Below are 27,006 nucleotides of genomic sequence, written 5' to 3'. Positions count from 1 at the left end.
TCATACTTTGCTGGTGGGGGAGCCACACTGATACAACCCCCATAAAGTTGTAACTCTCAAAATTATATGTACTTTTGACCCAATAATCCTTTCTGGAATTTAAGTATAACATTCCACTAAGTAAAAGATTGTTAATTGCAACATTAGTTGTCATTTTTTTTAAAAAAGCAGGTCAGGTACAGTGACTCATGCCTATAATCCCAGCACTCTGGGAGGCCAAGGAGGGAATATTGTCTGGGCGCAGGAGTTCAAGACCAGCCTGGGCAATATATCAAGATTCCTGTCTCAAATAAATAAATAAATAAATAAATAAATAAATAAATAAATAAATGGAAACAAGGCAAGTGTTCATCAAGACCCTCCTCCCCACCAATATCTCCACCCAGCCTGCATCACTAAAGACACTCTCTTCCCATCTTGAAGCCCAATAACTCATCGGCTATCTCTTCCGTTCTTCACTCCATCTGTGTCTTTCTCCATGTGTAGTGCCGGTGGGATGAGCTTGGCATGAGGGGGAAGCCAGTGCAGGGGTAAGAGACCCAGACTAACGGATCAGATACCTGGATTCTAGCTCAACCCCCACACCCTCCTTCCCAGTGAACATTAGGCTAGTTCCAGCCCAATTTGGGGCCTGTCAATGGAAAAGATGAAGCAATGTGTCCCTCCAACCCACTCGTCCCGAAATTACAAGACACAAGACACATGTGGATTTGTCTATTAGAATAGGTTGTCGGAAGAACCCCAGAGGACCCTTCTTGGATCAGGAACCAATAATCCCATGAGACGGGGCCCCAGCATTCATGGCCTCAGCATAGAACTTGGCCACCTCCTCATTGGGGTTGCCCTGGGCTGAGTCAAACCACATCTGGATGCAGCGGCCACTCCCTCGACTATAGTTGCTGACCTTGAAGGAGTGGCTCCAGAGGCCTTCACAAAGGGCAGCTGGAGTGGGGAAGTAGGACTCAAAGGTGCTGCAGAGGGCCCCGGCTGGACACTCATTAATCCCTGAGGGAGGAGAACGTAAGACCCTTAGCTTCTGGGCCAGACCGCACCCCTCCCAACCCCAAAGCCCCACTCCCACTCCTCATCTTCTCTCCTCCGGTCCTCACCTGAGGTCCAATTCCAGCCTTTGTGCCAGTTGCTTTTGCAGGTGTAGGAGGTGCGACAGTCCTCCCACCAGCGCTCACAGTCCTCTTTGCATAGGGGCACGTTCAGAATGCGCTCTTTGCGCCAGCTCTGGTTGACCTGAGTGGGGAGGAGACGGAACACTCCTGTCAGCCACGTATCTCAGCAGCTTTACCCTTGAAGGGGACCAGAGCTGTGGGAGGGGGCAGGGCGTCCACCACCCTCAGACCCAAATTCCTGGACCAAGCCCTCCCTGCCAGCAACTGGCAGGCTCCACCCTCTGCTGAGGTTAATGTTTGTGGGAACAGCACTCATACCTGCCGGATCCAGGGCCCCAGGTTGGGTGAGCACTCATAGAGACAGCTGTCCTGGATAAAGTGGCGCTTGCAGGTGGGCTCCATCTTACCACAGTGATCCCAGTTAAAGTTGTACAGGCGGGAGGTGTCCTTGTGCAGCTCCTGGCTGGTGCTGGCCGTGCAGCAGGCATTCTTCTTCCAGGGACTGCACTGGGTGGGGAAGACACAGGACCAAGTCTCTGCCCACCACAGCCATCTCCTCCATATTCTGGCTCCTCTGCCCCAGGTAGGTCATCCAGAGGAACACTTCCTGGGGAGGGCCCTTGAGGAGCTCCCACCTGGGGACGGAGGCAATTACAATATTGGTGCTTTCCGCCCTATTTATTCATTTATTTATTTGAGACAGGGTCTTGCTCTGTTGACCAGGCTGGAGCGCAGTGGTGTGATCATAGCTCACTGCAGCCTCAACATCCTGGGCTCAAATAATCCTCCCACCTCAGCCTCCCGAGGAGCAGGAATTCAGGCACATGCCACCATGCCTGGCTAATATAAAGTATTTTTGTAGAGATGGGGTCTCACTATGTTGCCTAGGCTGGTCTCAAACTCCTTGGCTCATGTCAGCTTCCCAAAATACTAAGATTAGAGGCGTGAGCCACCATGCCTACTTAATTTTGGCTTTTAACAGAGGGTAATCCAGGGGATAGAGGAGATGAGGGAGAGCCACTGTCTGAGAGAGTAATTATTAGTAGTACAGCTCTTAACGGTTTAAAAAGTTATCTCATGTTATTAAACTAACTTTTTTTTGAGACAGAGTTTCGCTCCTGTTGCCCAGATTGGAGTGCAGTGGTGTGATCTTGGCTCACTGCAACCTCCACCTCCCGGGTTCAAGCAATTCTCCTGCCTCAGCCTCCCAAGTAGCTGGGATTACAGGCATGTGACACCATGCCCAGCTAATTTTGTATTTTTAGTAGAGATGGGGGTTCACCATGTTTGCCAGGCGGGTCTCGAACTCCTGACCTCAGGTGATCCACCCTCCTTGGCCTCCCAAAATGTTGGGATTACAGGCGTGAGTCACCGCGTTTGGCCTATTTCATGTTATTCAGCTTATTTATATTATTCATTTTGCATCCAGCCAATATTAACTGAGTGCTGATTATACATCAGGCACTGTGCTAGGTCCTAGGAACACCACAGTGAAGAAAACAAATAACACCTCTACCCTCAGGGAGGGTATGGTTTTAGTGAGTGGGTGGGCTGTGTGTAGAAGGGAGACAAAGAACACTCTAGGAGTAGAAAACCATAGGTCCAAAGTCCTTGAGGCTTTTGCGCTTTATCCTCTCAACAACCCAGTACGAATCCTTACCCCCATTTTTACAGAGTTTAAGTAAGCTACACCCATGGTAAACAGTGAGGTTAAGATTTAAGGAGGCGGGCGGATCACCTGAGGTTAGAAGTTCGAGACCAGCCTGACCAATATAGAGAAACCCTGTCTCTACTAAAAATACCAAAAAATTAGCCAGGCACAGTGGTAGGCGCCTGTAATCCCAGCTACTCAGGAGGCAGAGGCAGGAGAATCACTTGAACCCAGGAGGCAGAGGTTGCAGTGAGCCAAGATCATGCCATTGCATTCCAGCCTGGGCAACAAGAGCGAAACTCTGCCTCAAATTAAAAAAAAAAAATTATAACTGAGGACAGGGAGGAGAGGAACCTGGCCCAGGTTGTGGGGGAGGGTGGAGGTCAAGGGGCTGGTCTGGCTCTCCCAGGGTCTGGAGGTCCAGGTGGGGAGACTCTAGATAGATCCTGAGAGTGGTGGAGAACGAAGGAGCTATAGCCTGCACGTGGGTCTGAACCTAGACTTGACTAAATGTGGAAAAGGCAATCCTAGAAAGGTAAATACTAGGCAGGTAAGACAAGCAGAAATGGTGGAGGTTTCTCTTGGGAAGTCACTCTAGGCCAGGACTCAGAAAACCTGAGAAATCATGAGTCAATTGCATAAAATTTCTGGGCTGAACCCTTGCACCTAGGGTCAAGTGATGGCAGAGGCGTGACAGGTCTGAGCACCCAGGAGAAACAATAGGGAAATCCATGGGAGTGGAGCCAGACCTACCCACCTCCCACACCCTGGCCCACGCCCAGTGCCGGCTGAGACAGAACATGCTTCCCCGCCAGCCCGACTTCACAACTGCTTTTCCTTGGATGTCCCAACTCTTGGTCTTCCTGCAAGATCCCTTGCACATCATGGGTCTTAGGGGTTTGGCAGACATGGGTCCTGCCTGTCAGGGTCAAGGGTTGTTGCCTCCAAAAGAGTTACTGAGTACAATGAGAAGAACTCCCTTGCTATACTAAGGGCTCAACAAATATCATCACTCTTATATAGCTCATGGCCCTGAGAATGATAGTCATCTGTCTCTCTCAAAGGTCTACATCCACACCATTTCCTGGCAAGGAGGATGTGCTCTAGAAGGTTCTGAAAAGCAAATGAAGTGGTGGGCACAAAGTTTCCATTTCAGTTTTGGAGAATGAAAGAGGTCAGGAGATGGATGGTGGTGATGGTTGCACAACCACATGAGCATACTTAATGCCACTGAACTGTACAGTTAAAAATGGCTAAAATGGAAAATGTATGTTATGTATTTTTTTTTAACCCCGATTTAAAAATAAGCAAATGGAATGTTGGGAATGACTCAGATGTCATGGGGCTTCCAGGCTGTCCTGTCTTTGCTTTAACCCACAGATTGTGTCCACGCCACAGTCTCTCCCTAGGCACATCCCCAGCCCTCTGGGAATGTGAACCCTTGTAGGGAGCAGGCCAGGAGACCAGAGGAATGAAATACAAGCACACTCCTGAGCCTGGAGTTCAAATTGGAGCTCATATTCCCCGAGCTGCCTCAGTGGCCTTACCTGTGGCATGGTGGCCCTGGCTGCCCCTCCTCTTCCTTGTCAGCAGCGGCACCCTTGGTTCTGACCACACTGGACCTGCCATTGCTCGTGCCATCACCCTCTGACCTGTGTGCATGCTGTCCTACACCAGGCTGCCCTCACCTGGCCATACAGCTCGTCCTCGGGGCTGGGCTGTGTCTTGTGGTGCTTGGCGTTCATGCAGACATTGAGCAGGTCCGTCCCGGCCCGCGCACTCCTGGGCTGGGCACTCCCCGCAGCAGTCACCAAAGCCAGAAGCAGCAGCTGCATCATCTGCCAGGCCATGTCCATCTATTCCTGCCAGAGAGCCACAGTCAGAGGTAGACAAGGCCTGAGGGAGGGGCAACAGCCATGTGATTGTGTACTGTCTCCCTCCCAGGCCCAGATCTCTGCTGTCCCCACCCTGCATCCCCTACAGGGCAGCTGAGCCAAGAAATGCGCTGCATGTAGAGGTGAGAGGGAGCCCTTCCCCTACCTGGAGGCAGTACCTCCACCAACAGCGCTGTAGGTCCAGGCTCTGACACCACCTTGCTCTGTGACCTTGTAGGGAGCCACCACCCTTGTGGACTTCCCCTCTTGGATTTCTCCAGTGTTTTATGCAATTCTTTTCAAATTTGCACAAGGAGGAACCACAGGTGGTGGCCTGCTGATGCAGGAGTGAGACTCTAGACAGCCTCAGGCTTCTGCTTCCTCAGCCTGTCCTCCTACCCCACGGCAGCTGAGGTTTAGATGCCCAGGGAAGCTGAGATGGGGACAGCAAAGGCCATGGAGCTGTCAGCTATTGTTCATGGTCCTGGAGCAGATGCTGCGGGAGGCAAGGAGGTCGGGGCAATTGCACCTCACCCTTCACCCCTTCTGGGTCTTGGGAAATTACCTAGACAGAGGCAGGCTCAGAGGTTGGGGGAGGCCAACAGGTCAGCGGCAAATGGAGGAGGGGGCTGAGCGAGAACAGTGGGCGCTATCTCGCCTCCCATGTCTCATCCCCACTTTTCCCTCTGTCCTGTTGCAGGGCCTTACCTCCATCCTCAGCCCACCTGGGAAGGTGGAGTCTCTCCCACCTCCCCACCTACTTTATAACCCCATCCTGCCTGCTTGGTTAGACCCTCTGTTAGGGAAGGTGCACAAGGCTTTGTCTAGGAGACAGCTCAATTGTCTTTCAATAAGGACCCAGTTAAATTATGGTACATCTACCCAGTGGAATTTAATGTGGTAACAAAGAAAGAGGAAGCTCCTGATGTACAAATATGGAAAAATCTTCAAGTGCATTGTTAAGTGGAAAAAGAAAGGTGCAGAAAAATGCTATGTAAAAAAAAATAATAATAAATTCTCTGTAAAAAAGGAGTAAGAATGTCTGTGTTGACTAGGCGTGGTGGCTCACGCCTGTAATCCCAGCACTGTGGGAGGCCGAGGCAGGCGGATCACTTGAGGTCAGGAGTTCGACATCAGCCTGGTCAATATGATAAAACCCCATCTCTACTAAAAATACAAAAATTAGCTGGGTGTGGTGGCACACGCCTGTAATCCCAGCTACTCAGGAGGCTGAGACAGGAGAATCACTTGAACCCGGGAGGAGTTTGCAGTGAGCCAAGATCACGCCACTACACTCCAGCCTGGATAACAGAACGTGACTCTGTCATTAAAAAAGAAAAGAATATCTGTGTTTGCAGGTGAAAATTCTGTGGCAAGGTATGAAAAGAAATTAATAACATGGTCACCTGGCAGTAGAGAACAGGATTAGGCTTGAGACTTTTCTCTGTAAACCTTTCCACATTGTTTTGATTTTTGGACCATGTGACTATAAATCTTATTTAAATACATATAGGTATGTGTGTATACATACTTAAATATACCAAATATGAAGTGAAAATACTAAGACACAGAATGACTTCTCTGACTTGATAATATGTATGTAAATTTTAATAACACTAGAATGTATACAACAGTACATTTAAGTTAAGGATACTATACATGTGCTTGCAAAAGTATGAACATGAAGCCACCAAGAGTTCTGGTCCCTGGACATACATCCAGTAAATTCGATGCAGTTACACCATATATATCCCATTTCTGTGCACAAACGGTAGCATACTGTTCTGTACTTTGCTTTTTGGGGTAGTTTCACTATAAATTTATTCTTTTGACAAAAAAAACAAAAACCTCATGAATTCAAGTTATCCACAGTTGCACACTTGAGTATTACTGTACATCTGATAACATAACTAAAGTTATTTCTTTATGCCTCATAGGGTCTAAACTTAAAACTATTTCATTAGCCGATATAAAAAAGTTAGTGGGCTAGGTGTGGTGGCTTACACCTGTAATCCCAGCGTTTTGGGAGGTTGAGGTGGATGGATCACTTGATCCCAGGAGTTTGAGACCACTTGGGCAACATAGGAAAACCTCATCTGCACACAAAAATACAAAAATTAGCCACGTATGGTGGTGCGAGCTTGTAGTTTCAGCCATTTGGGAGGGTGAGCTGGGAGGATTGCTTGAGCCCTGGAGGTCGAGGCTGCAGTGAGCTGTGATGGCACCACTGTACTGTCAGAGTGAGACCCTGTCTCAGCAAAAAAAGAAGAAGAAGGAGAAGGAGAAGGAGAAGGAGAAGGGGAAGGAGGAGAAGCAGAAGGAGGAGGAGGAGGAGGAGAAGAAGAAGAAGAAGAAGAAGAAGAAGAAGAAGAAGAAGAAGAAGAAGAAGAAGAAGAAGAAGAAGAAGAAGAAGAAGAAGAAGAAAAAGAAATAAGGAAACAAAGAAAGTTAGGAAAGAGAACTTCATGTTTTCAAGTTAAAAGTGCCTAATCCTTGGTTTGTATTTCTCCAACACTCTTGCAGGCAGTAGAATTGCTACTAACCTGGGAAGATGACCGGCACTGCTCCTGTGTATTGCTTATGTAGTATGAAGTGATGTTTTCCCATTATGATGTTGGGAACATCTCCAATACTGTCATCATTTACTCAGCTAGTAGAGAGCCTCTCCTGAGGCAGAGCCTGTGTTTTCAGTCTGACCTCAGTATCTGGTCCTGCTACAGGTGAGTCTGAGGTGACAAGACCAGTGTCTAGTTATGAAGCCCTTGCCTCCCCAGGGCTCCATTATGGATGAGTCCTGCACCATAGTCAGCAGCCCTCTGCCCTCCCTCCATTGCACCCACCTATGACTCTTCTCTTCTTTTCAATGCCCTCCCCCAACAACCTCTGCCTGTGACTTTGAATGTGTTGTGGGGATCTTTGCAGAAGAATCGCCCAGCTGAGTTTTGCCCAAATTCCTGACTCACAACATCTTGGAATATAATAAAATAGTTACTATTTCAAGCAACTATGTGTATTTGATTTTTAAACTTGTTGTTTTGAAATAATTTTAGATTTGCAGAAAAACTGCAAAACATCGTCAAAAGATTTCCCGTATGTTTTTATGCAACTTCCCCAAATGTTGGCATCTTATGTAACCAAAGCCCAGTTCTTAAAAAAATCAGGAAATTAATATTGAGGCAACACTGTTAACTAATCTACAAGTTTTATGCCCTTTACACCAGTTTCCCCCCCAATGTCCTTTCTCTGGCCCAGGATTCAGTCCATGATTCCAGGTTGCATGTAGTTGTCATGTCCCCTTAGTCTCCCTCCAATCTGTGACAGTTCCTCAATGTCTTTGTCTTTTATGACCTTGACACTTTTGGAGAATTACTGTTCAGTTATTTTGCAGAATGTCCCTAATTTGGGTTTGTCTATATTTTCTTGTAATTAGCTTGAGCTTATGCATTTTGGCAAGAAAATTAGAGAAGAGAGGTGCTTTTGTCAGTGCATCATATCAAGGGGTACATGATGAGGGTTGCTGCATCTTATTGCTGGTTATTATTGGGTTAAGGAGATTTCCTTACTATATAATTATTAGTTTCCCTTTGTTTGTAATCCTACCTTGTAGGGAGACACTCTGAGACTATGTGAATATCCTTTTCATGTTTTCATCCACTTAGTTTAACATTGTCTGCAGCAATACACCACAAAATTATGGAATGATTTGTTATGCAGCAACAGACAACTAGTAAACCCATGAGAGTTAGTATTGTGTTTCTTAAACTCTGAGGAAACAATTTGGCTTATAACCTTAGTTTAGCCACACAGCAGTTACTCTTTCTACAACAAAATTCCCAGGAAAAACAGAGTACTTATCACATTAATCTTTAAATTAAATCAATTATAAAAGTGAGTAGTTATAATAGTCAAACTTACTTTACCCTCTGTGAACATTCTGCATGATGCATTTGAGACAGTGGACTGAGTAATTGCTCAGGAAATCAGCACTACCTCAGTTACTTTCTGATGGGTCCTCATAGTACAGTAAACAGGAGATTTCATAGACAGAAATACTGGCTCTTCAAGGCTTCTTCAATCATGAGAATGTTTCTGAGAAGCTTCTGAGCAAATACTTCTATGGAAGCTGATCACAGATCTGAGGTCTTTGCACTTCATAATTATTCTGTCAATCACAGTCATATTAATTCCTCCTCCGCACATGTATCAATAGCATTACGCCCACAGGGTCCAAAAAGAAAGAGGTATGTCCTCAACCAACGAATTTCTGATATTACAGACTTCATAAAATTCATGCCCTCCAATCCCAGGCTCCACTATCGTGGCCAAGGCCAGGTCTGGCTGAGTTGCCAATGGTGCTAAAGACTCTACTAAAGATTCAGGTGAATGCCAAGGCCAGCCTTCATCCAAGTGACCAGAATATCTTTAAGGAATGTCTGGTTTTCAGTAGCCTCTAGATAAAAGGCACACTGATTTGCTACACCTACAACTATAGCCGTTGCCTTTTTGCTCGTTGTTTTGACCTGAAACTTAATCACGGGCGTGGCCTCTCTTTAAGGCTTTCTATCTCAGGTACCAAAGATGATGGCAAGAACAAAGTGTCTGTCCACTACATCAAAGATCAGATGGTTATCCAAGTCCAGCATCTAGGTGCACTGAGCCCCAGGGAGTCCAGGCAACTGTTAAGGGTAGATGGGCCAATCTTTATTTTACCTTATTTTTTATTTTTTGGAGACAGGGTCTCACTCTGTCACCCCAGCTGGAGTGCAGTGGCACCATCATGGCTCACTGCAGCCTCAACCTCCCTGAGTATCTGGGACTACAGGCACGCACCACCATGCCGAGCTAATTTTTGTATTTTTGTAGAGAGGAGGTTTCGCCATGTTGCCCAGGCTGGTCTTCAACTCTTGGGCTCAAACAATCCTCCAACCTAGGCCTCCCAAAATACTGGGACTACAGGAGTGAGCCACCATGCCCGGCCAAGATGGGCCAATCTTGAGTCTTGCCCAAATTCTTGGGCAAAATCTCACAAAATCTTGAAGTATAAGTAAATAAGTATTGTGTTTTTGTTTTGTTTTGTTTTGAGACAGAGTCTTGCTCTGTCCCCCAGGCTGGAGTGCAGTGGTGCGATCTCAGCTCACTGCAGCCTCTGCCTTCCGGGTTCCAGTGATTCTCCTGCCTCATCCTCCCGGGTAGCTGGGATTATAGGCACATGCCACTATGCCTGGCTAATTTCTGTAGTTTCAGTAGAGACAGGGATTCACCATGTTGGCCAGGCTGGTCTCGAACTCCCGACCTCAGGTTATCGGCCCACTTCAGCGTCCCAAATTGCTAGGATTACAGGCATGAGCCACTGCGCCCAGCCTAATTGGTATTGTTTTAAGACACCAAGTTTATCTGATTTTCTTAACTTAGTGTTTTGAGATAATTTTAGACTTAACAGAAAAATTGCAAAAGTAGTAAAGAGGTTTCCCATATGCTTTCATCCAGTTTCCCCAGATGTTGGCATCTGACAAAACCAAAGCCCAATTACTTAAAAAAATCAGGAAATTAACATTAAGAGAATACTTTTAACTAATCTAAAAACTTTATTCTTTTTCATCAGTATCCCCACCAATGTTCTTTCTCTGGATGCCACGGCACCAGTCCTCAGGAAGAAGAATACCCCCTAACTCCCTTGCACTTTGATTTCTTTTCTTTTTTCTTTTTCTTTTTGACAGGGTCTCTCTCTGTCACCCAGGCTGGAGTGCAGTGGCATAATCATAGGTCATAGCAGCCTTGACGTCTTGGGCTCAAGTGATCCTCCCACCTCAGCCTCCCAAAGTGCTAGAATTACAGGCATGAGCCACTGTGCCCAGCTCACTTTGCTTGCTTTACTTAACAGAATGCACTATAGATGGTCCCTTATCTGTGTACATAGATCTCTATGATTCTATTTCATTATTCTATTGAATTTAAGTGGCTTCTCATATTTCACTGTTATAGTCAATGCTGTAGGGAATGTCCTTGTATAGCCGTCCACCTTTGTATATAAGAACATATCTAGTGGAGGGGGAATGTAAAATGGTCCAGATGCTGTGAAAAAAAATTAAACATAGAATTACCATATGATCCAGCAATTCCTCTTGTGGGCACACACCCAAAAGAATTGAAAGCAGGGACGCAAACAGCTATCTGTGCAGTCATATTCACAGCAGCATTAATTCACGATAGCTAAAAGTTGAAAGCAACCCAAGTGTCCACGGATGGATAAATGGATAAACAAAATGTTGTTTCTACAACTGGTCACAGTGAAAGTTTTAAGCAGGGGAATGTCACAGTTCAATTGGTAGTCTTGGTGTTCAGATGGGATTATGTGTAGGCTGGAATTGGGCAAGGTAGACCAGTTAGAAAGCTGTTTCACAAGTCCAGGCCTGGGATGATGGTGCCTTCGACCAGGAGGGTAGAAGTGGGGATTCATTCAAAAACTAAGCTCAGAATTAGTTATTGGGCATCTACCATGTGCTAGGCTGTTCTGGGTTCTAGAGCTACAGAAGTGACCAAGAAAAATTCCCTACTGTCATAGAGCTGACATTCTAGTTTGGGGGTGGGAGGTTGTTAGAGAGAGACGACAGAAAACAAATAAAGATGATGATTGTGCTCTGAAGAAAACTGAAGCAGGCTAAGGGGACAGAGAGTGATGAAGGAGAGGCTACTATCTTCTACAGGAAAGATCTAGGAGGTGATGCTTGGGCTGATACCATAATGAGGTAAGAAGGGAGTCGTGTGAACATGGAGGAAGGAGTGCTCCAGACAGAGGGACCCGTAGGTCCAAAGGCCCTGAAGCAAAAATGTACTCAGTGCATTTCAGGAACAAACAGCGAGGAGGAGGCCAGTGTGGCCAGCAGTGAGCTGGGAGCGGCAGGTGTGGGGTCCAGGCCAGATCTGCAGGGCCCCATGGTTCAGACTCAGCAAAGATGGGGGATTTTACTCTGAATGAAATGGAAACTTTATTTGCTTTTTCCAGTTCAGCATCTGATCTGACTCTAGGGACAAGGGAAAGCAGACAATTGACACAGATGTCTATGTGAATGGCCCAGCCTTAAGGCAACCATGACTTGAACCAGGGCTATGTGGTGGCAGTGGACATGGTGAAAAGGGAGGAGTAATGTCATGTCTTTTGAAGGATGTTTTGATAGGATTTGCTGAGATGGAAGACATGAGAGAAAGGGAGGAATTAGGATGACTCCAGAGTGTGTTGGTCTGAACAATTAGAGAGGAGTGCTTGGCTATTTACTGAGATGAGGAAGGCTGAGAGTGGAATAAGGATGGAGTGAGAAGGGGAAAGAATTGTGAACATGTGGACAGAAGGGTAAAAGTTTTCTGCCAGTCGGGCCTCTGGCCTCTCTCTCCCTGTGCAAAATGTTGAAAGAAATGGTAAAGTTCAAAAGCCAGAAATATTCGTGGCTTGGCATGGCTAAATTTGGGTACTAAGGGATTTAAAAGGGTTATCTTAAAGAGTGCTCAGCTTAATTAAAAGTGGATATCCAAGCTATAGGTATATTTAAAAGGCCTTTGTGTTTTTTTCTTCATGGATCTTGTTTCTCTGCAAAACAATTTTTTCTCAGTCAACTGAATTATTTTTCTCCAATTTGTCTTGTCACTCTTAACGCACGCATGAGAGGCCCTAAGATAACTTCTGAGAGCATAAGACACCTTGGGAAAAACAGAGAAGTCACCACGGATCCCATTTTGGAAAAAAAAAACAACAACTCTGTTTTTCTTATAGAACCCCAGGAATTAAAAGCAGATAGACCCCTTTCAAAATCTGTTTTTGTCTTCCAGCTATGCCTGTTTCTTAGGCCCTGGAAACTGCATGCTTTCCTAGCCCTGCTTCTTGAAATGCTCCACCCTGAGGCCAATAATCCAATTAGGAGATTGGCAAATGAAAAATCTTACAACTACTGAATCTTCTGTCTGTGTAATCACATATGTGTTATTTGTGTGTGATGTTTATACAAAAAAAGAGCTCTAATTCGCTTAAAGAAGTGCTGAGATCAAATATTTTTTGAAGGAAAAACAAAAGCTGTATTGCCTTTTAGTTCATGTGACTTTAATCTTTGAGAAAGAAAAACAATTTTGAAGATAATTGGTAAAATACAAATGTTATCAAAATGAAAATATGTGGTCTAATGTATGCAGGTCAGATACTAGGTTTCCTAAATGTTGTAAGGTTATAAACTGCTTCTTTGGCTTTTGAGAACTGTTTGACTTGCCAGCTTTACAATTTGGTAAGGTCTGGGGTCATATGGATTAACCACACCCTTAACTATGTTGTAAAGAGTCAGACTTTATCTGTGCCTAGTACATAATTAAAATAACTTACCAGGTTTTACATTAAATTAAAAATTGCTAAGAGTTACCATTACAACATGTAATTGAGACTACTGAAAATAGATTTACATGCAAGGGTGAAATTTGACTTTCTCTCGAAGAAGATTTTCATGTAATAGTAAAGGATAATGAAAGGTTTTTGCCTTGTTTTAAAATTTTTGAGTCATCATTTTGGCTAAAATAAATAACTTATGGTAATCTGGAGTTCTATTTCAAAATAATAAGTGTTTTAAATCTTTAATGTGTTTGATAGACTTCCCAAATTCAAACTTCAGGTTCAAGGTTGTCTTTTCTAACCCCTAACTTTTGGATGCTACTGAAGGCCCCTGGAGCATCCAAAAGAGAGCTAAACAGGATTATTTAACACATTTAGTTACATGGGATTGCTAAAATAAAAATAATGTATGACTTTCTTCAGTGTATATTTTAGTGAATAATATTAATATATGTTCCAAAATTGTATGGGATTTATTTGAGAAAGAGTCTTGCGCTGTCACCAGGCTAGAGTGCAGTGGCACAATCTTGGCTCACTGCAACCTCTGCCTCCAGGGTTCAAGCGATTCTCCTCCCTCAGCCTCCCGAGTAGCTGGGACTACAGGCATGTGTCACCATGCCCAGCTAATTTTTGTACTTTAGTAGAGACAGGGTTTCACTATGTTGGCCAGGATGGTCTAGATCTCTTGACCTCATGATCCACCCACCTCGGCCTCCCAAAGTGCTGGGATTACAGGCATGAGCCATGGTGCCCGGCCTAATTGTATGGGCCTTCTAAAACTCAAATGTCTGAGTATATGCTATTAGTCATAATTAAGGTTATTGTGTTAAGTTATTGTAAACCACAGAGAAAAACCAAATTTCTTTGTCAGTCGTGTTTTTGACTGTGACTACCCAAGGATATTTTGTCATTCACAGACATTTGTTGTCTTGTTTTGACCCTTTTCAAAAGATGATTTGTGGTCAGCTATTGGACTTTGAAAGGTGCCCTCAAATGCAGGTTTCTGATGACTTTGGAGATTGTGACATTGGAACAGAGGAAAAACATACAGGAGTCATAAAGAGCTGAAATTCTCCTGAATATCAAGCAGAACAAGAGTTAACTGAATAAACTGAACTAATAGAAAACTGAAGTAATCCTTTTTAACTTTTTGCTTAAAACATTGCTGATCCTTGTTTTGTTTTTTCCAGAGTCAAGGAAACTTCTTTTGAGCTATCTACAGCTTTTAACAATTGAGTAAGTTATACTCCTGTGAAGAAAATTTGGAGCATATTTCTCTCTGCCTGGTCTCTCTAGAATTTGGAAACTATTTGCAAATATTCTTAACCTATGGCAATATAGTTATTTGCATCAGTGCAATAAGAATCTATTTTCTTTTGCAGCAGGATATAACTGGAGAAACCGGTTATTTTACCAAGGCTTTGACTGGAATGGTATGCTTTCCTTTAGGGAATCAAGCTTGACTTGCAGAGCCAATAAAATCCCCTTGGGAAAACTGGCCTCATACCTTGGCTACACAGTCCCTGGACAGGGTTCCTAACCTGTGGTGAGTAAAGAATGTCATTTTCTAACAGGCCCAAGAGCCCTATGTTATCTGGGACCTCAAGAAAAGAAGAATTTACCCAACTCATAGGTATTTGAGGGTACAAACCCATGGCTGAGCTCAGCTTTAAAAGGTCCTACCTGAGATTCCTTGTGAAACAGAGTTCCATCAAAGCCAATTTTAAAAGCCTATGTGAAAATGATTATTCTTGCTGCACTTTATGCAAATGACCAGGCCAAGTATAAGACTAAAGTTTATTTTGCAAACAACTCAGTCCTATCATGGTTTATTTTTAATAGAAATGAGGACTGGAGAGAGAAAATTTATGTTTCAAAATTTATCATACACTTGTCATTAAATTCTAGTGTCAGTTGTTTTTAAGCTTTTGCCTACATTTTAGATTAATCCTGCTTATTCCTGTGAACCAACTAGTGATCTCTGGTTGTAGCTCAGAAGAAATAGAGGGGATGGGTAATGTAAAAATATGAATCAATATTCTAGTTCTGGGCAATTATCCTGCAGCTGATAGGAGTAAATAGGATGTGGTGCTCATAATCTGGAGGTTTTTTTGGGAAAATGAAAACAAGGGAGCAAACCAAAGCCAAGCACCATGCATCCAAATCTTAGCAGGTATAACTATAGCCACCAGTTATCTGGGCATGTCAGCAGACTTGGGATTTTTGAGCTGTCTTTACCTCCTTGTTGTTCCATTTTGATACATGTCATCTAATAACCCAAACTGTTTCTTCTCACTTAGAGGCCATCAAACTCCGAACAGAGCCTTGAATGATGGCTCCCTATAACCTGGGACCCTTAGATAGGCCTCTGAGGGAGCTCTGATTGCTGTTTGCCCAAAACAGCGTCCCCTGTCAGCAGGAAGTAGTTAAGATTGTCTTTGTCCCTATTCTAACAACAGGTAGTTGTACCTCTGCAGAGGGGGAAATGAGAGGGACAGGAGGCAGCCAAATGCCTAGGCAAACAGGGGCTGGTCCCTGGTGAAACCCCACTTCCAAGCCAAAGCCAGTTTAAAGCCTGAAAGCCAAGCTACAAGCTAAATCCTCAGACCAGATTGAAGACTCGTCTTCCCATTTGTTGTGCTTTCCTCTGATTGATCCCCACCCTTCACCTATTTTACATATATTTACCCTTTCCTAATTGGTTTTCTACACTGTCATGCCCATCTTTGAGTGATGTCTTCACTTTAACCTGTTTTGCATACTCACAAACCAATCAGCATGCACTCCCCGTCCTGTGCATATAAAGGCCCCAGACTCAGTCAGTAGATGTGAAGATGGCCGGACTTCGAGGAGACAACCGGACTTTGAGGAAGAGATGGCTGGACTACAGAAGAGATGGCCTGACTTCGGGGGAAGATGACTGGCCCTTCCTGTTTCCTCTCCAGCTCCCCTTTCTGCTGAGAGCTGTTTTCATTGCTTAATAAAATTCTCCACCTTCATCATTCTTCAATTGTCTGCACAACCTCATTCTTCTTGGACACTGGCCAAGGGCTCAGGACCCACCAAGTGTGGGTACCCAGAAAGGCTGCCACACTGGCTCTTTGCCCTTGCTGGCAGAGGGCAACCACCCCATGAGACGATGCAAGGGGCCAACTGAGCTGCTAACACACCACCGTCCATGGACAGCAGAACTAGGAGAGCACTGTAATACTCCCTCTGGGGCTTCAGGGTCGTGGGCACCCCCACCTGGGCACTGCCGCAGGCCCCACATGGAGATTTCTCCTGCCAGTGCCCAGAGCAGCTGGCTGGATCCTGCCCTTGCTCGCTCACATCTAGACTGGCCGAGGGCCCTGCATGGAGCTTGCTGCTGCCAGCACCTGGATCAGCCAACCAGATCCTGCACTCACTCACTCATGTGCTCCCTCCTGCAAGAGATTGAGCGTGGTGGACTGAATAAACAGGGCACCCCTCTTGTGAGTCCAGTGAAGGGTCCAGGAAAAAGTCCTGCATCAGAAGCACCCAGGAAATGGAAGGGAACAGTGGGGCACTGGAACATGGGTTGGGGGACAGCCAGGCCCTGGGGCTATAACTGCTGGTGACAAGATTGTGAGAATTTGGGTGCTAGGGTAGTCAGGCAGGCAGGACCCAACCCTCTGGCCTCCACCCAATATTCCTGCCTCAGGTAGAACTCCACAGAGCAAGGGTGACAGGGAGGACAGGGCATGACCAATGCTCTTATTTTCCTAAAATGCAAACTGAGGCCCACATGGGAGAGAGATGGTACCTGTGTCCACGTCCTAATCTCTGGAACGTCCGAATGCTACTTTATATGGCAAAAGGGACTTTGCAAATGTGATTAAGAAATGGGTCTTGAGATGGGGAGTTGATCCTGGATTTTCTGAATGGACTTGATGTAATCCTGATGCGAGGGAGGCAGAAGCTCAGAGAGAGTAGTAGGACACATAAAGGTGGAAACAAGGTTAGAGGGACACAAGGAAGGGGAGCCACCAGCCCAGGCATGCAGGTGGCTTCTGGAAGCTGGAAAAGGCAAGGAAATTGATTGTTCTTGGAAGCTTCCACAAGGAATGTAGTCCTGCTGACACATTGATTTATGGCTTCTGACCTTCAGAATTGAAAGATAACAAATCTGTGTGGTTTAAGCCAAGAAGTTTGTAGTAATTTGTTATAGCAGCTATAGGAAATGAATACAGAGCCAAGGTCCCCAGAGGATGGGTAATAGACCTTGGGCTGGATTCAAATCCAGTCAGTCAGCTCCCCCAGTTGGAGCCTCCTCTCTCCCTCAGTACTTAAATCAAGGCCTCTAGATCAGGTCACTGAGCAGTTCCTTGGGTGAGAAGCTGAACCTTATCACATGTATTGTTTTGTTTGACCCTGACAAGAACCCTGTGGGGCTGATAGTGCCCCTACATTACACATGGGGAAACTGAGGTTTGAAGGTGTGAAAGGAAAATAAATCTTAGGGCCCCAAAATTACTAAGGGCAAGTCAATTACTATGGGAAAAGTCAATTACTAAGACCAAGTCAATTACTAACGGAATAGTCAAGCGGAGAACTGCTTAGGGCAAACCTGCCTCACATTCTATTCCAAGAAAAATAGCTACTAAGATTAAAAAGAAAAAAAACAACACACCTTCCTCATAATTTGTGGACAAAGAATAGACAGAACTCAAAGTCATCTCTCTGCTCACTGAGATAAAAGCATATCATATCTGATTGCTTCCTTTGGAAAGGCTAACCAGAAACTCAAAAGAATGCAAATGGTTGTCTCTTAACTACCTATGACCAGGAAGACCCCCACCCCCACTTCAAGTTGTTCCACTTTTCCAGACTGAACCAATGTACATCTTACATATATTGATTGATGCCTCATGTCTCCTTAAAATATATAAAACCATGCTGTGCCCCAACCACCTTGGGCACATGTTGTCAGGACGCCCTGAGGCTGTGTCATGGGTGCATGCTTAGCCTTGGCAAAACAAACTTCCTAAATTGGTTGAGATTTGTCTCAGATACTCTTTGGTTTACAAAGGTGAAGGGCCTTGGTCAAGGTCAGAGCATGCAATGAGGAATCAATGAGCTGGGCCCCAGATTCAAGTCCTCTGCTCTTCCCTACACACTACAGACACTGTATATGTCCAGTAGGTACATTTTGGTGTCTCATTCATTTATTCAACAGATACTTGTTGAATACTGATGCCCAGGTACTGTGCTGGGTGCTGAGGATATGCTGGTGAACACTTGTGATGCCCAGAGATGAGGAAGAGAGGCACAATTTAAACAAATAAGCACACAATTAGATGTATAGTTAAAATAGGTGGTATTTGTTCAATCATTTTTATAGCAGTACTATTTGCAATAGCCCAAAAGTGGAAACAATCCAAATGTTTATCAAAAGATGAATGGATATGCAACATGTGATATGTACAAATGACTATTACCCAGCCTTAAAAAGGAAGAAAATTCTGACACATGCAACAACAGCTTCATAGATGAACCTTGAAGACATTATGCTAAGTGAAATAAGCCAATTACAAAAAGAAAAATACTGTATGATTCCATTTAAGGTACCTGGAGTAGTCAAAATTCATAGAGACTAAGTAGAATGGTGGGTGCCAGGGGCTTGGGGAGGCTGGGTGGGGAGCTACTGTTTAATTACAGAGTTTCAGCTGGGAAAGATGAGAGTTCTGGGGAATGGATGTAGTGATGGTTACACACAATGTGAATGTACTTAATGCCACCGAACTGTACATTTAAAAATGGCTAAAATTGGCCGGGCACAGTGGCTCATGCCTGTAATCCCAGCACTTTGGGAGGCTGAGGTGGGCAGATCACCTGAGGTCGGGAGTTTGAGACCAGCCCAACCAACATGGAGAAACCCCGTCTCTACTAAAAATACAAAATTAGCCAGGCCATGGTGGCACGTGCCTGTAGTAATCCCAGCTACTTGGGAAGCTGAGGTGGGAGAATCACTTGAACCCAGGAGGTGGAGGTTGTGGTGAGCCAAGATCGTGCCATTGCACTCCAGCCTGGGCAACAAGAGTGAAACTCAGTGTCCAAAAAAAAAAAAAAAAAGGTGAAAATTGTAAATTTTTTGTTATATATATTTTACCATACATTTTATATATATACACACACATATACACACACACACATAAATGTGTGTGTGAGTGTATGTATTAGGTGAGATGCCATGAGGAAAAGAGAAGATGCTATGGAAGAGTGCTCCTTGCACCAGAGCTAATCTGCAGGGGGGACCTCTCTTGAGACCAAAATGGAGGGAGCTGACCCAGTAAAGAAGAAGGACAGAGTCCCAGGCAATGGGAGCATTGTGCAAAGGCCCTGAGGCAGAACATGTTTTAGTGGGTCTGAGGATCTGCAAAACTGTTGGGGTATGGTTGGGGTGCAGAAAGCAAGGACGAGGTTGGCTCTAGATGAGGGTGGACAGGAAGGCAGGGCCAGATCTTGCCTGGCAAGGACTTCAACTCACAGGCTAAAAGCAATGGGAAGCCAGGGAAAGGTTTTAGGCAGGCACGTATGGTTTGAAGTGGTGTGGCGGGAAGCTAGCCAGTTATTGCAGTAGCCCAGGCGATAGATGGCTCTGGACTGGAGTGGGGCATGGAGATGGGGATATGTGGCACTGGGGTGGGAGGGGCGGGGAGGTGTCAGAGAACCAGTTACTGAGTTTCCAGCTGCACTGCAGTGTGGGAAGTTCGACTGGAGGCTCCCCTGAACCCATTCTCCAAAATGGTGCCTAATCTACAAGTTGTTTTTTTTTTAATTGTGACAACATACATATAATAAAAATTATCATTTTAACAATTTTTACATGTCCAGTTCAGTACACTCACATTAAGTACATTCACATTGTTGTGAATCCATCCAGAACTCTTTTTTTTTTTTTTTTTTTTAGACAGGGTCTTGCTCTATCACCCAGGCTGGAGTGCAATGGCACCATCTTGTCTCACTGCAACCTCTACCTCCTGGGCTCAAACAGTCCTCCCACCTCAGCCTCCCAAGTAGCTGGGACCACAGACACACACCACTATACCTGGCTAATTTTTGTATTTTTGGTAGAGATGAAGTTTCGCCATGTTGCCCAAGCTGGTCTTGAGCTCCTGTGCTCGAGTAATCCTCCCACCTCGGCCTCCCAAAATGGTGGGATTACAGGCATAAGCCACCACGACCAGGCTCATCCAGAACGCTTTTTGTCTTCCCCAGCTGAAACTGTATCCATTAAATGCAATCCTCCCTCAACAGATGTAGGGGATTGGTTCCAGGAGCCCCCCATACCCAAATCCACACATACTGATGTCCCATCCTTCGTATATGTGGGTTTTGCAACCTCTGAATACTGTATTTTTTATCTGTGATTGAAAAAAATCCACGTATTAGTGGACCCACGCAGTTCAAACCTGTGTTGTTCATGGTCAATGGTAATAACTCTTTTTTTTGTTTGTTTTTTGAGATGGAGTCTGGCTCTGTCGCCCAGGCTGGAGTGCAGTGGGCGATCTCGGCTCACTGCAAGCTCTGCCTCCCGGGTTCAAGACATTCTCCTGCCTCAGCCTCCTGAGTAGATGGAACTACAGGCACCCGCCACCACGCCCGGCTAATTTTTTGTATTTTTAGTACAGACGGGGTTTCAGCGTGGTCTCGATCTCCTGACCTCGTGATCTGCCCACTTCGGCCTCCCAAAGTGCTGGGATTACAGGCGTGAGCCACCGTGCCCAGCTGGTCAACGGTAATAACTCTTTAAGTAGAAACAGGATATCTGTAAAAACAAAAAAATACCAAAACAGTAATAACTCCCTACTCCCCAGCCCCTGGCAACCACCATCCTATTTTCTGTCTCTGAATTTGACTTCTCCAGGAACCTCGGAAAAGTGGAATCCTACAGTATTTGTCCTTTCGCGACTGGCTTATTTCATTTAATATATAGTCTTTGAGGTTCATACATGTATTCGCAACAGGGTTTAGGACAAAATGTTGTTGTAAAGGTTGCTAAAAGTATGACGTAAGGACTGAGAGGAAGCAGAGCAAAGTTAAGACTGAGAAATGTGGTCAAAGTTTCTCCACACCAGCCAAGGAGCAGGCCTTACCACCCACCCCGCAGCACACACCTGAAGATTCATTTCTCCCCATCCCCCACTTAGGGCCAGCTGATGTTCCTGGGTCTCCCTGCCTGTATCTGCCTGAGCGTGTATGACTGTGGTTGTCTATCAGGGTGGGAGGATATACTTGTGTACCTGTGCATTTGTTTTCTGTTGGTGCCATAACAAACTACCACAAGCTAAGTGGCTTAAAACAACACAAATTAATTAATTAATTGATTTTTGAGACAAGGTCTCACTCTGTTGCCCAGGCTGGTCCCAAACTTCAGGGTTCAAGTGATCCTCCTGAAGCAGGGGAAGAGGGAAAATACAGCAGGAGAATAGCAAAGGGAATTAAAATTTGGATCAAGGGCAGAATGAGTAAAAGCAGGGAGCAGAAGCTAGGTGAAGGGGCAGGTGAGCAAGAAGCGAGATAAAAACCAGAACAGCCAAAACAAAAGTGAGAAAGAAGCCCCCATGTGGGCTAAATCCGGACCAAACCTGTTGCGGGCAGCTCCTCAGAGATGCGCATGCACATTAAAGAGAAAAAGTATCCTTAAAATGACCCCGTATGGTAATTAGCTCATTGAAGCTCATGCATATGGACTGCAAATCACTCATGTACTTAAAGTTATGGGATGGAGGTGACACACAAGGGCCAAAGTAACTAAGCAACACATCTATCAATCAAAAAGGCAGACACTGGCTAGAGATTAGGCAGCCTTGGGAAGAGAACACACACACACACACACACACACACACACACACACACACAAAGACCCAGAGTACACAAAACTAATGTTGATCTCATCTGCCAGAGGTCAGTCCACTCTCCCCCTCTGAGAGTGTAATACTGTGCTTAATATCTGTGTGTGTCTGGTCCAGTTCTTTGTTCAGGACACCAAGAGCCTGAAATTACAGAGCACTATCCAGTAACACACCTACCACAGCCTCCCGAGTAGCTGGGACTACAGGAATGTGCCACTGTGCCCAGCAAACAACACGAGCTTATTAACTTACAGTTCTGCAGGTTACAAGTGTAACATGGGTCTCAATTTAGGGTGTCAGGGGCTGGGTGCGGTGGCTCACGCCAGCACTTTGGGAGGCTGAGGCAGGCGGATCACCTGAGGTCAGAGGTTCGAGACCAGCCTGACCAACATGGCAAAACCCCGTCTCTACTAAAAATACAAAAATTAGCCGGGCATGGTGGTGGGCGCCTGTAATCTCAACTACTCGGGAGGCTGAGGCAGGAGAATCGCTTGAACCTGGGAGGCAGAGGTTGCAGTGAGCCGAGATCCCACTATTGCACTCCAGCCTGGGGGACAGAGCAAGACTGTGTCTCAAAAAAATAAAAAAATTAAAAAAAAAATTAGGGTGTCAGTAGGTCTTTCTGGAGGCCCTAGGGGAGAATCTGTTTCCTTGCCTTTTCCAGCTTCTAGAGGCCACCTGTGTTCCTTGGCTCATGGCCCCTTCCTCCATCTTCAAAGTCAGCAATGTAGAATCTCTCTGACGCTTCTTCCTTGTCACGTCTTGTTTTCTGACCACAGCTGGGAAAGTTTTATCTGATTTTAAGGATTCGTGTAAATAGATTGGGCCCACCTGGATAATCACCCCATGTGAAAGTCCTTAAACTTAATCACATCTGCAAAGTCCCTTTTGCCAGGTAGGATACACACCATAGGATTAGGACATGGGTATCTCCAGGGAGCCTTCATTCTGCCTACCACCTCTGCATGAAAGTGAGGGTGTGTGTGTGTGTGTGTAGGTCTGTGTCTCCTCAGCCTTTGCCTCCAATGCAGAGGGCCTCTCTTCAAACTTTGCATCTATTTTGCTGCAGTCAGAGTGAGGAAACCTTAGCCCATTAAACCTTAGTGAGGAAACCTTACCATATATTTGTGGTAAGCAAATATATGCAAAACCACCATGCAGATAGGGACCTGGCTGGAGCACCTCTCCTGGGGCTGGCTTTCTAGGGAACTGGAAGATAATTCACAGAGATCCCTTCCAACGCATCTATCTGTCCCAAACTCAGAGTCAGGTCCAGGGAGGCCACAATGATGGGAAATAAATGAGGTGTTGAGCGACCATGAGGCAGAACAAGCCTTATACTCCACACTAAGGTGCACTCCCTCAGCTAGCCCACCCAGTGGAGCTCTGCAGCCCCTCCCACCCGACCAGCCTGCCCTCCACACACCATGCTCTCCTGCCTGGGCATTCTCCTTATTCCTTCCAACCACAGCCCCTGCCTAAGGAGGCCCCTCACACATGGGAGGTTTCCTCTTTCCTCCTCTCTGACTCGAACTATGAAGCATCCTTCAAGACCCAGCAGAAGTCTCCCCTGCTCAAGGAAGCCTTTCTCAGCATGTCCCTGTCCTCCTCCAAGGGTGTGCCTTGTCCTTTGAGCATAGGGTACTGTCTCCTGGTCCTGTTTCTTTCACAGTGCACATCACCACGATGGCCACACAACAGGCCCTTGGTCAATGCCATGTCCTGGGCACACCACACCCTTTCAGGCCTCTGCACTTCTGCACATGCTGTCTGCTCTTGACTAGAATATTCTTTCCTAACTCCTCTTGCAAGGTCTCATCTTCTCTGAGGAGCCTTCTCCACCTCCCCTCCCACACTGCTCTTCACTTTTTAACATTCCCACTTTTCTCTTTTTAGAACCTATCCCTGTTATACCATTCATCACGTGAACTATAATTCCATTAGACCCAAGGAAAAAAACCCATCTTATATAAACATTTGTTGAGTGGCTACTCTGTGCTAGACACTGTGCAAGGTGCCGGGGAAATACAGATGAATCACACAGAGATCTGGCCTCAAGGGCCTAATGACTTGCGTTAGTCTGGTATCCACACCATACTGGGTAGTTGCAGAGGACTAGGACTCAAATCGAATTCCTCTGTGAGTCCCCATCGGCAAGCACATATCAGCCCATAAGGAAGATTTGTGGAACAATGCAAGATTTTGACATTCTTGAGTTGTAGCTTCAACTCAGACAAGCCGCTTTACTTTCCTGAGCCTCAGGTTCCTCATCTGCTAAATGAAGGCAGAATCCCCAGGGCTGGGCTAAGGATAAATGGAGACTATGAGTGGGAAAACTCTCTGGAGACCAACTATCCCTCCATATGTATGAAAGGTAGTGACTGTGACTGTTACATTCTCCTCTGTCCCCTACCAGGGTCAGCCATGCTCCTCAAGGTTTATGGAAGGAATGAGTAAGCAGCTTTCACTAGCACTGAATTCACACCACTCAACTCTGGCCCTTCCTGGATCCTAGAGAATTCTCTGCATAGAATCATGGTTTCCATCTTCAGCCTCTGGGCTCTGGATTTATTGATTTCTGTTGAGAAATCTCCATCCTGACCCTGCTTTCCATTCCTAGGCCCTGGTTTGTATAAATCACAAATAAGGCAAATGTAAAAATCTAAGAATGGAAAGGGTCAAGCTAGGGGAATCCCTTCCAGGGACTCACATCAGAGCTGGCGACATGGTTAGATATTATGTTAGAAAACACGGAAGCTTGTGAATGGGGAGACATCTACCTGGGGTCCCCAGCAAGTCGGCAATAAGACAAAGGTGAGACCCAAGATGCCCAGATCCCATCCCATCCACTCCATATAGGGCCACCAAAGACCTTCCCTATCTGGATCCCCTATCATTCTTTCTCATCTTTCTCCACTCCACATATCTAGTTCTGCCCAGATTCTCAATGTTCTCCAAACATGCCCTTGAATGAAATATGCCTCTTTGTGCACCCTCTTTTCCTACTTATCTACCAGTGGGCTTAACTCCTACTCATCCCTCAAGGCCCACTCAAATGTTTCCTTTTCTGGAACAAAAGTCTAAACTTAGTTTGTCCAGAACCCATTCATCAATCCCTCCTCTGTGTTCTCATGTATTCTCTACATACATTGATTTTAACATTTATTACCCTCCTCTATAATTGTCTATAATTGTCTTAGTACTCACTATACTCTATTTTTCTCTAGGGCAGGAATTATTTCTGCTTCCCCTCTGTCCCCAGGGCCTAGAAAGGTGTCTGACACTCAGTTGGTACTCAATAAATGTCACCAGCTAACCAGTCATCATTATTTACTGAGCCTGGCTGATGACCCTGAAAAGAAACTCTGTTACTAGGGAATTTCCAGCAGGCGGAATTATCAGGAAGGACGGGGCAAACGGTACCTGAGGTAAGAATCCTGTAAGAAAAAGATGCCAGAGGAGAAACTGATGGAGACACAGGTCACAGAAGGAAGATGAGGAATCCAGGAGAAGGTCATGCTGGGCCCTGGGGACATAGTAACCATTCAGTCCCTGCCCTCAAGGAGCTCATGGTCTGCTGGGGAAATAAACAAAAGCACAATTTTGTACAGAATGAGGCTGCAGTAAACCATTTTCTCCTCCTACCACCCTTTCTTTACATGGCTTCCAAATACCATCAACTCACCCAGCTTTCTACTTATCTTTTTGGCCTTCCTTCTCCATCTGGTTTGCTGCTTTTCCTAGTTTCCTCAAATTCTGAATATTGGAGGAAACTATTTTCCAACTACATTCACTCCCTTGGTGATCTCATCCAGTCTCATGACTTTAAACACCGTCTACGTGCCAATGACTCCCAAATGATCTATCCAGCCCAGATCTCTGCCCTGACCTGCAGACTCATATGCCTTCCTGCCGCCCAAACATCTCTACTCTAATGGGCATCTCAGACTCAACACACTCAAACCTGAGCTCCCTGTCAAAAAAAAAAAACAAACCCCTCCCCATTCTTTCCCAACTCAAAAAAGTGGCAACACCAATCTTCTAGTTGCTCAGCCCAAAAATCGTGGCTCCTTTCTTATTCTGGCATTGTACATCTGTTAGCAAACCTTGTAGTCTCTACCATCTAAATAAATTCAGAATTCAACCACTTCTCATCCACTACCTCTAGATTATCATAATAGGCTCCCAAATGGTCTCCCTGCTTCTGCCGTTGTCTCCCCTACCCCAGTCTATTTGTAGAACAGCCAGAGTAACTCAGTTAAACTGTAAATCAGATTGTGTGGACCCTGTGCTCACAACCCTCCACTGGCTCCCCAACTCCTCATCTCCTGCCTATTACTCTCCCTAGAGGACACTATGCCCAAGCCATTCTAGGCCCTCTGCACTTGTATTCTCTCTCTCTGAAATTCTCTTCCACAAATATCAGAAGGCTCTCTCCTCCTTCAGACCTTTACTCAAAAGTCACCTTCCCAGTGACTTTGGCCCCCCAATCTGAAATAAAATACCTCCCCTGCAAATATTTTATTCCCACTTCTCAGATTTATTTTTTCTCTTATTTACTGCAATCTTACAACTACATATTTTATTTATCTATCTTCTTTATTGTTTACCTCTCTCAGAATGGAGGCTGCATGAAAAGAGGGACTTTTTTGGTCTGTTTTGTTTACTATTGTATACCCACTACTAAGAATAGTGATGGACATATACTAAGGCACTCAGTAGGTATTTGTTGAATGAATGAAAAAGGTAGTCATTTCCAAGAGGCAAAGTTTACTCTTTAATGAAAAACTATAACAAACAGTGCTATTTGGCAATATAATCACATTCAATATGCACAGTACACGACCTCTTGAACAATTCTTATCCAATCTTCACACCAGCCCAGGATAGAAGGAAGGCTGGGCAGAGATTATGATGCTGGTTGACAAAGAAGCTGAGTCCAGAGAGAGGAAAAGGAATTGCCAAAACTCACACATCTGGCCAGGACAGTACTGGAAATGCGGATAACTGCTGTCCCTGAAAGAGGCTGGTAAGTGATGGAGTTTAATAGGAATTGGGTTTGAAGGACCTCTGTTGCCAGAAAGCATGAGTATCTCTAAAGGGGAAGCTGAGTCAG

At 45.3% G+C, this 27,006-nt stretch overlaps 1 protein-coding gene across 3 annotated transcripts; it reads right to left on the bottom strand.

Moving 5' to 3' along the window:
• Positions 1-699: 699 nt before the first annotated feature.
• On the bottom strand, positions 700-25,753 carry LOC101152334 (folate receptor gamma). 3 transcript variants are annotated; one of them, XM_055356728.2, is made up of 6 exons: positions 25,576-25,753; positions 25,314-25,467; positions 4,464-4,637; positions 1,532-1,759; positions 1,110-1,245; positions 700-1,005 (listed from the first exon to the last, which is right to left on the bottom strand). In XM_055356728.2, exons 3-6 carry the CDS (start codon positions 4,629-4,631, stop codon positions 761-763), a joined length of 777 nt encoding a protein of 258 aa, XP_055212703.1. In that variant the 5' UTR covers positions 4,632-4,637; positions 25,314-25,467; positions 25,576-25,753; the 3' UTR covers positions 700-760. The 3 variants fall into 3 exon arrangements, with proteins under 3 accessions (XP_055212703.1, XP_055212704.1, XP_055212705.1); XM_055356729.2 differs by having other exon boundaries at positions 1,443-1,631; positions 25,576-25,747; XM_055356730.2 differs by having other exon boundaries at positions 1,443-1,631; positions 25,314-25,464; positions 25,576-25,747.
• Between the last annotated feature and the right edge of the window lie 1,253 nt (positions 25,754-27,006).

The sequence above is a fragment of the Gorilla gorilla genome, chromosome 9, assembly GCF_029281585.2.
Source record: "Gorilla gorilla gorilla isolate KB3781 chromosome 9, NHGRI_mGorGor1-v2.1_pri, whole genome shotgun sequence".
Classification (NCBI taxonomy): Eukaryota; Metazoa; Chordata; class Mammalia; order Primates; family Hominidae; genus Gorilla; species Gorilla gorilla.
Note: the sequence above shows the minus strand (reverse complement) of the source record. Positions and strands in the feature narration are given on the sequence as shown.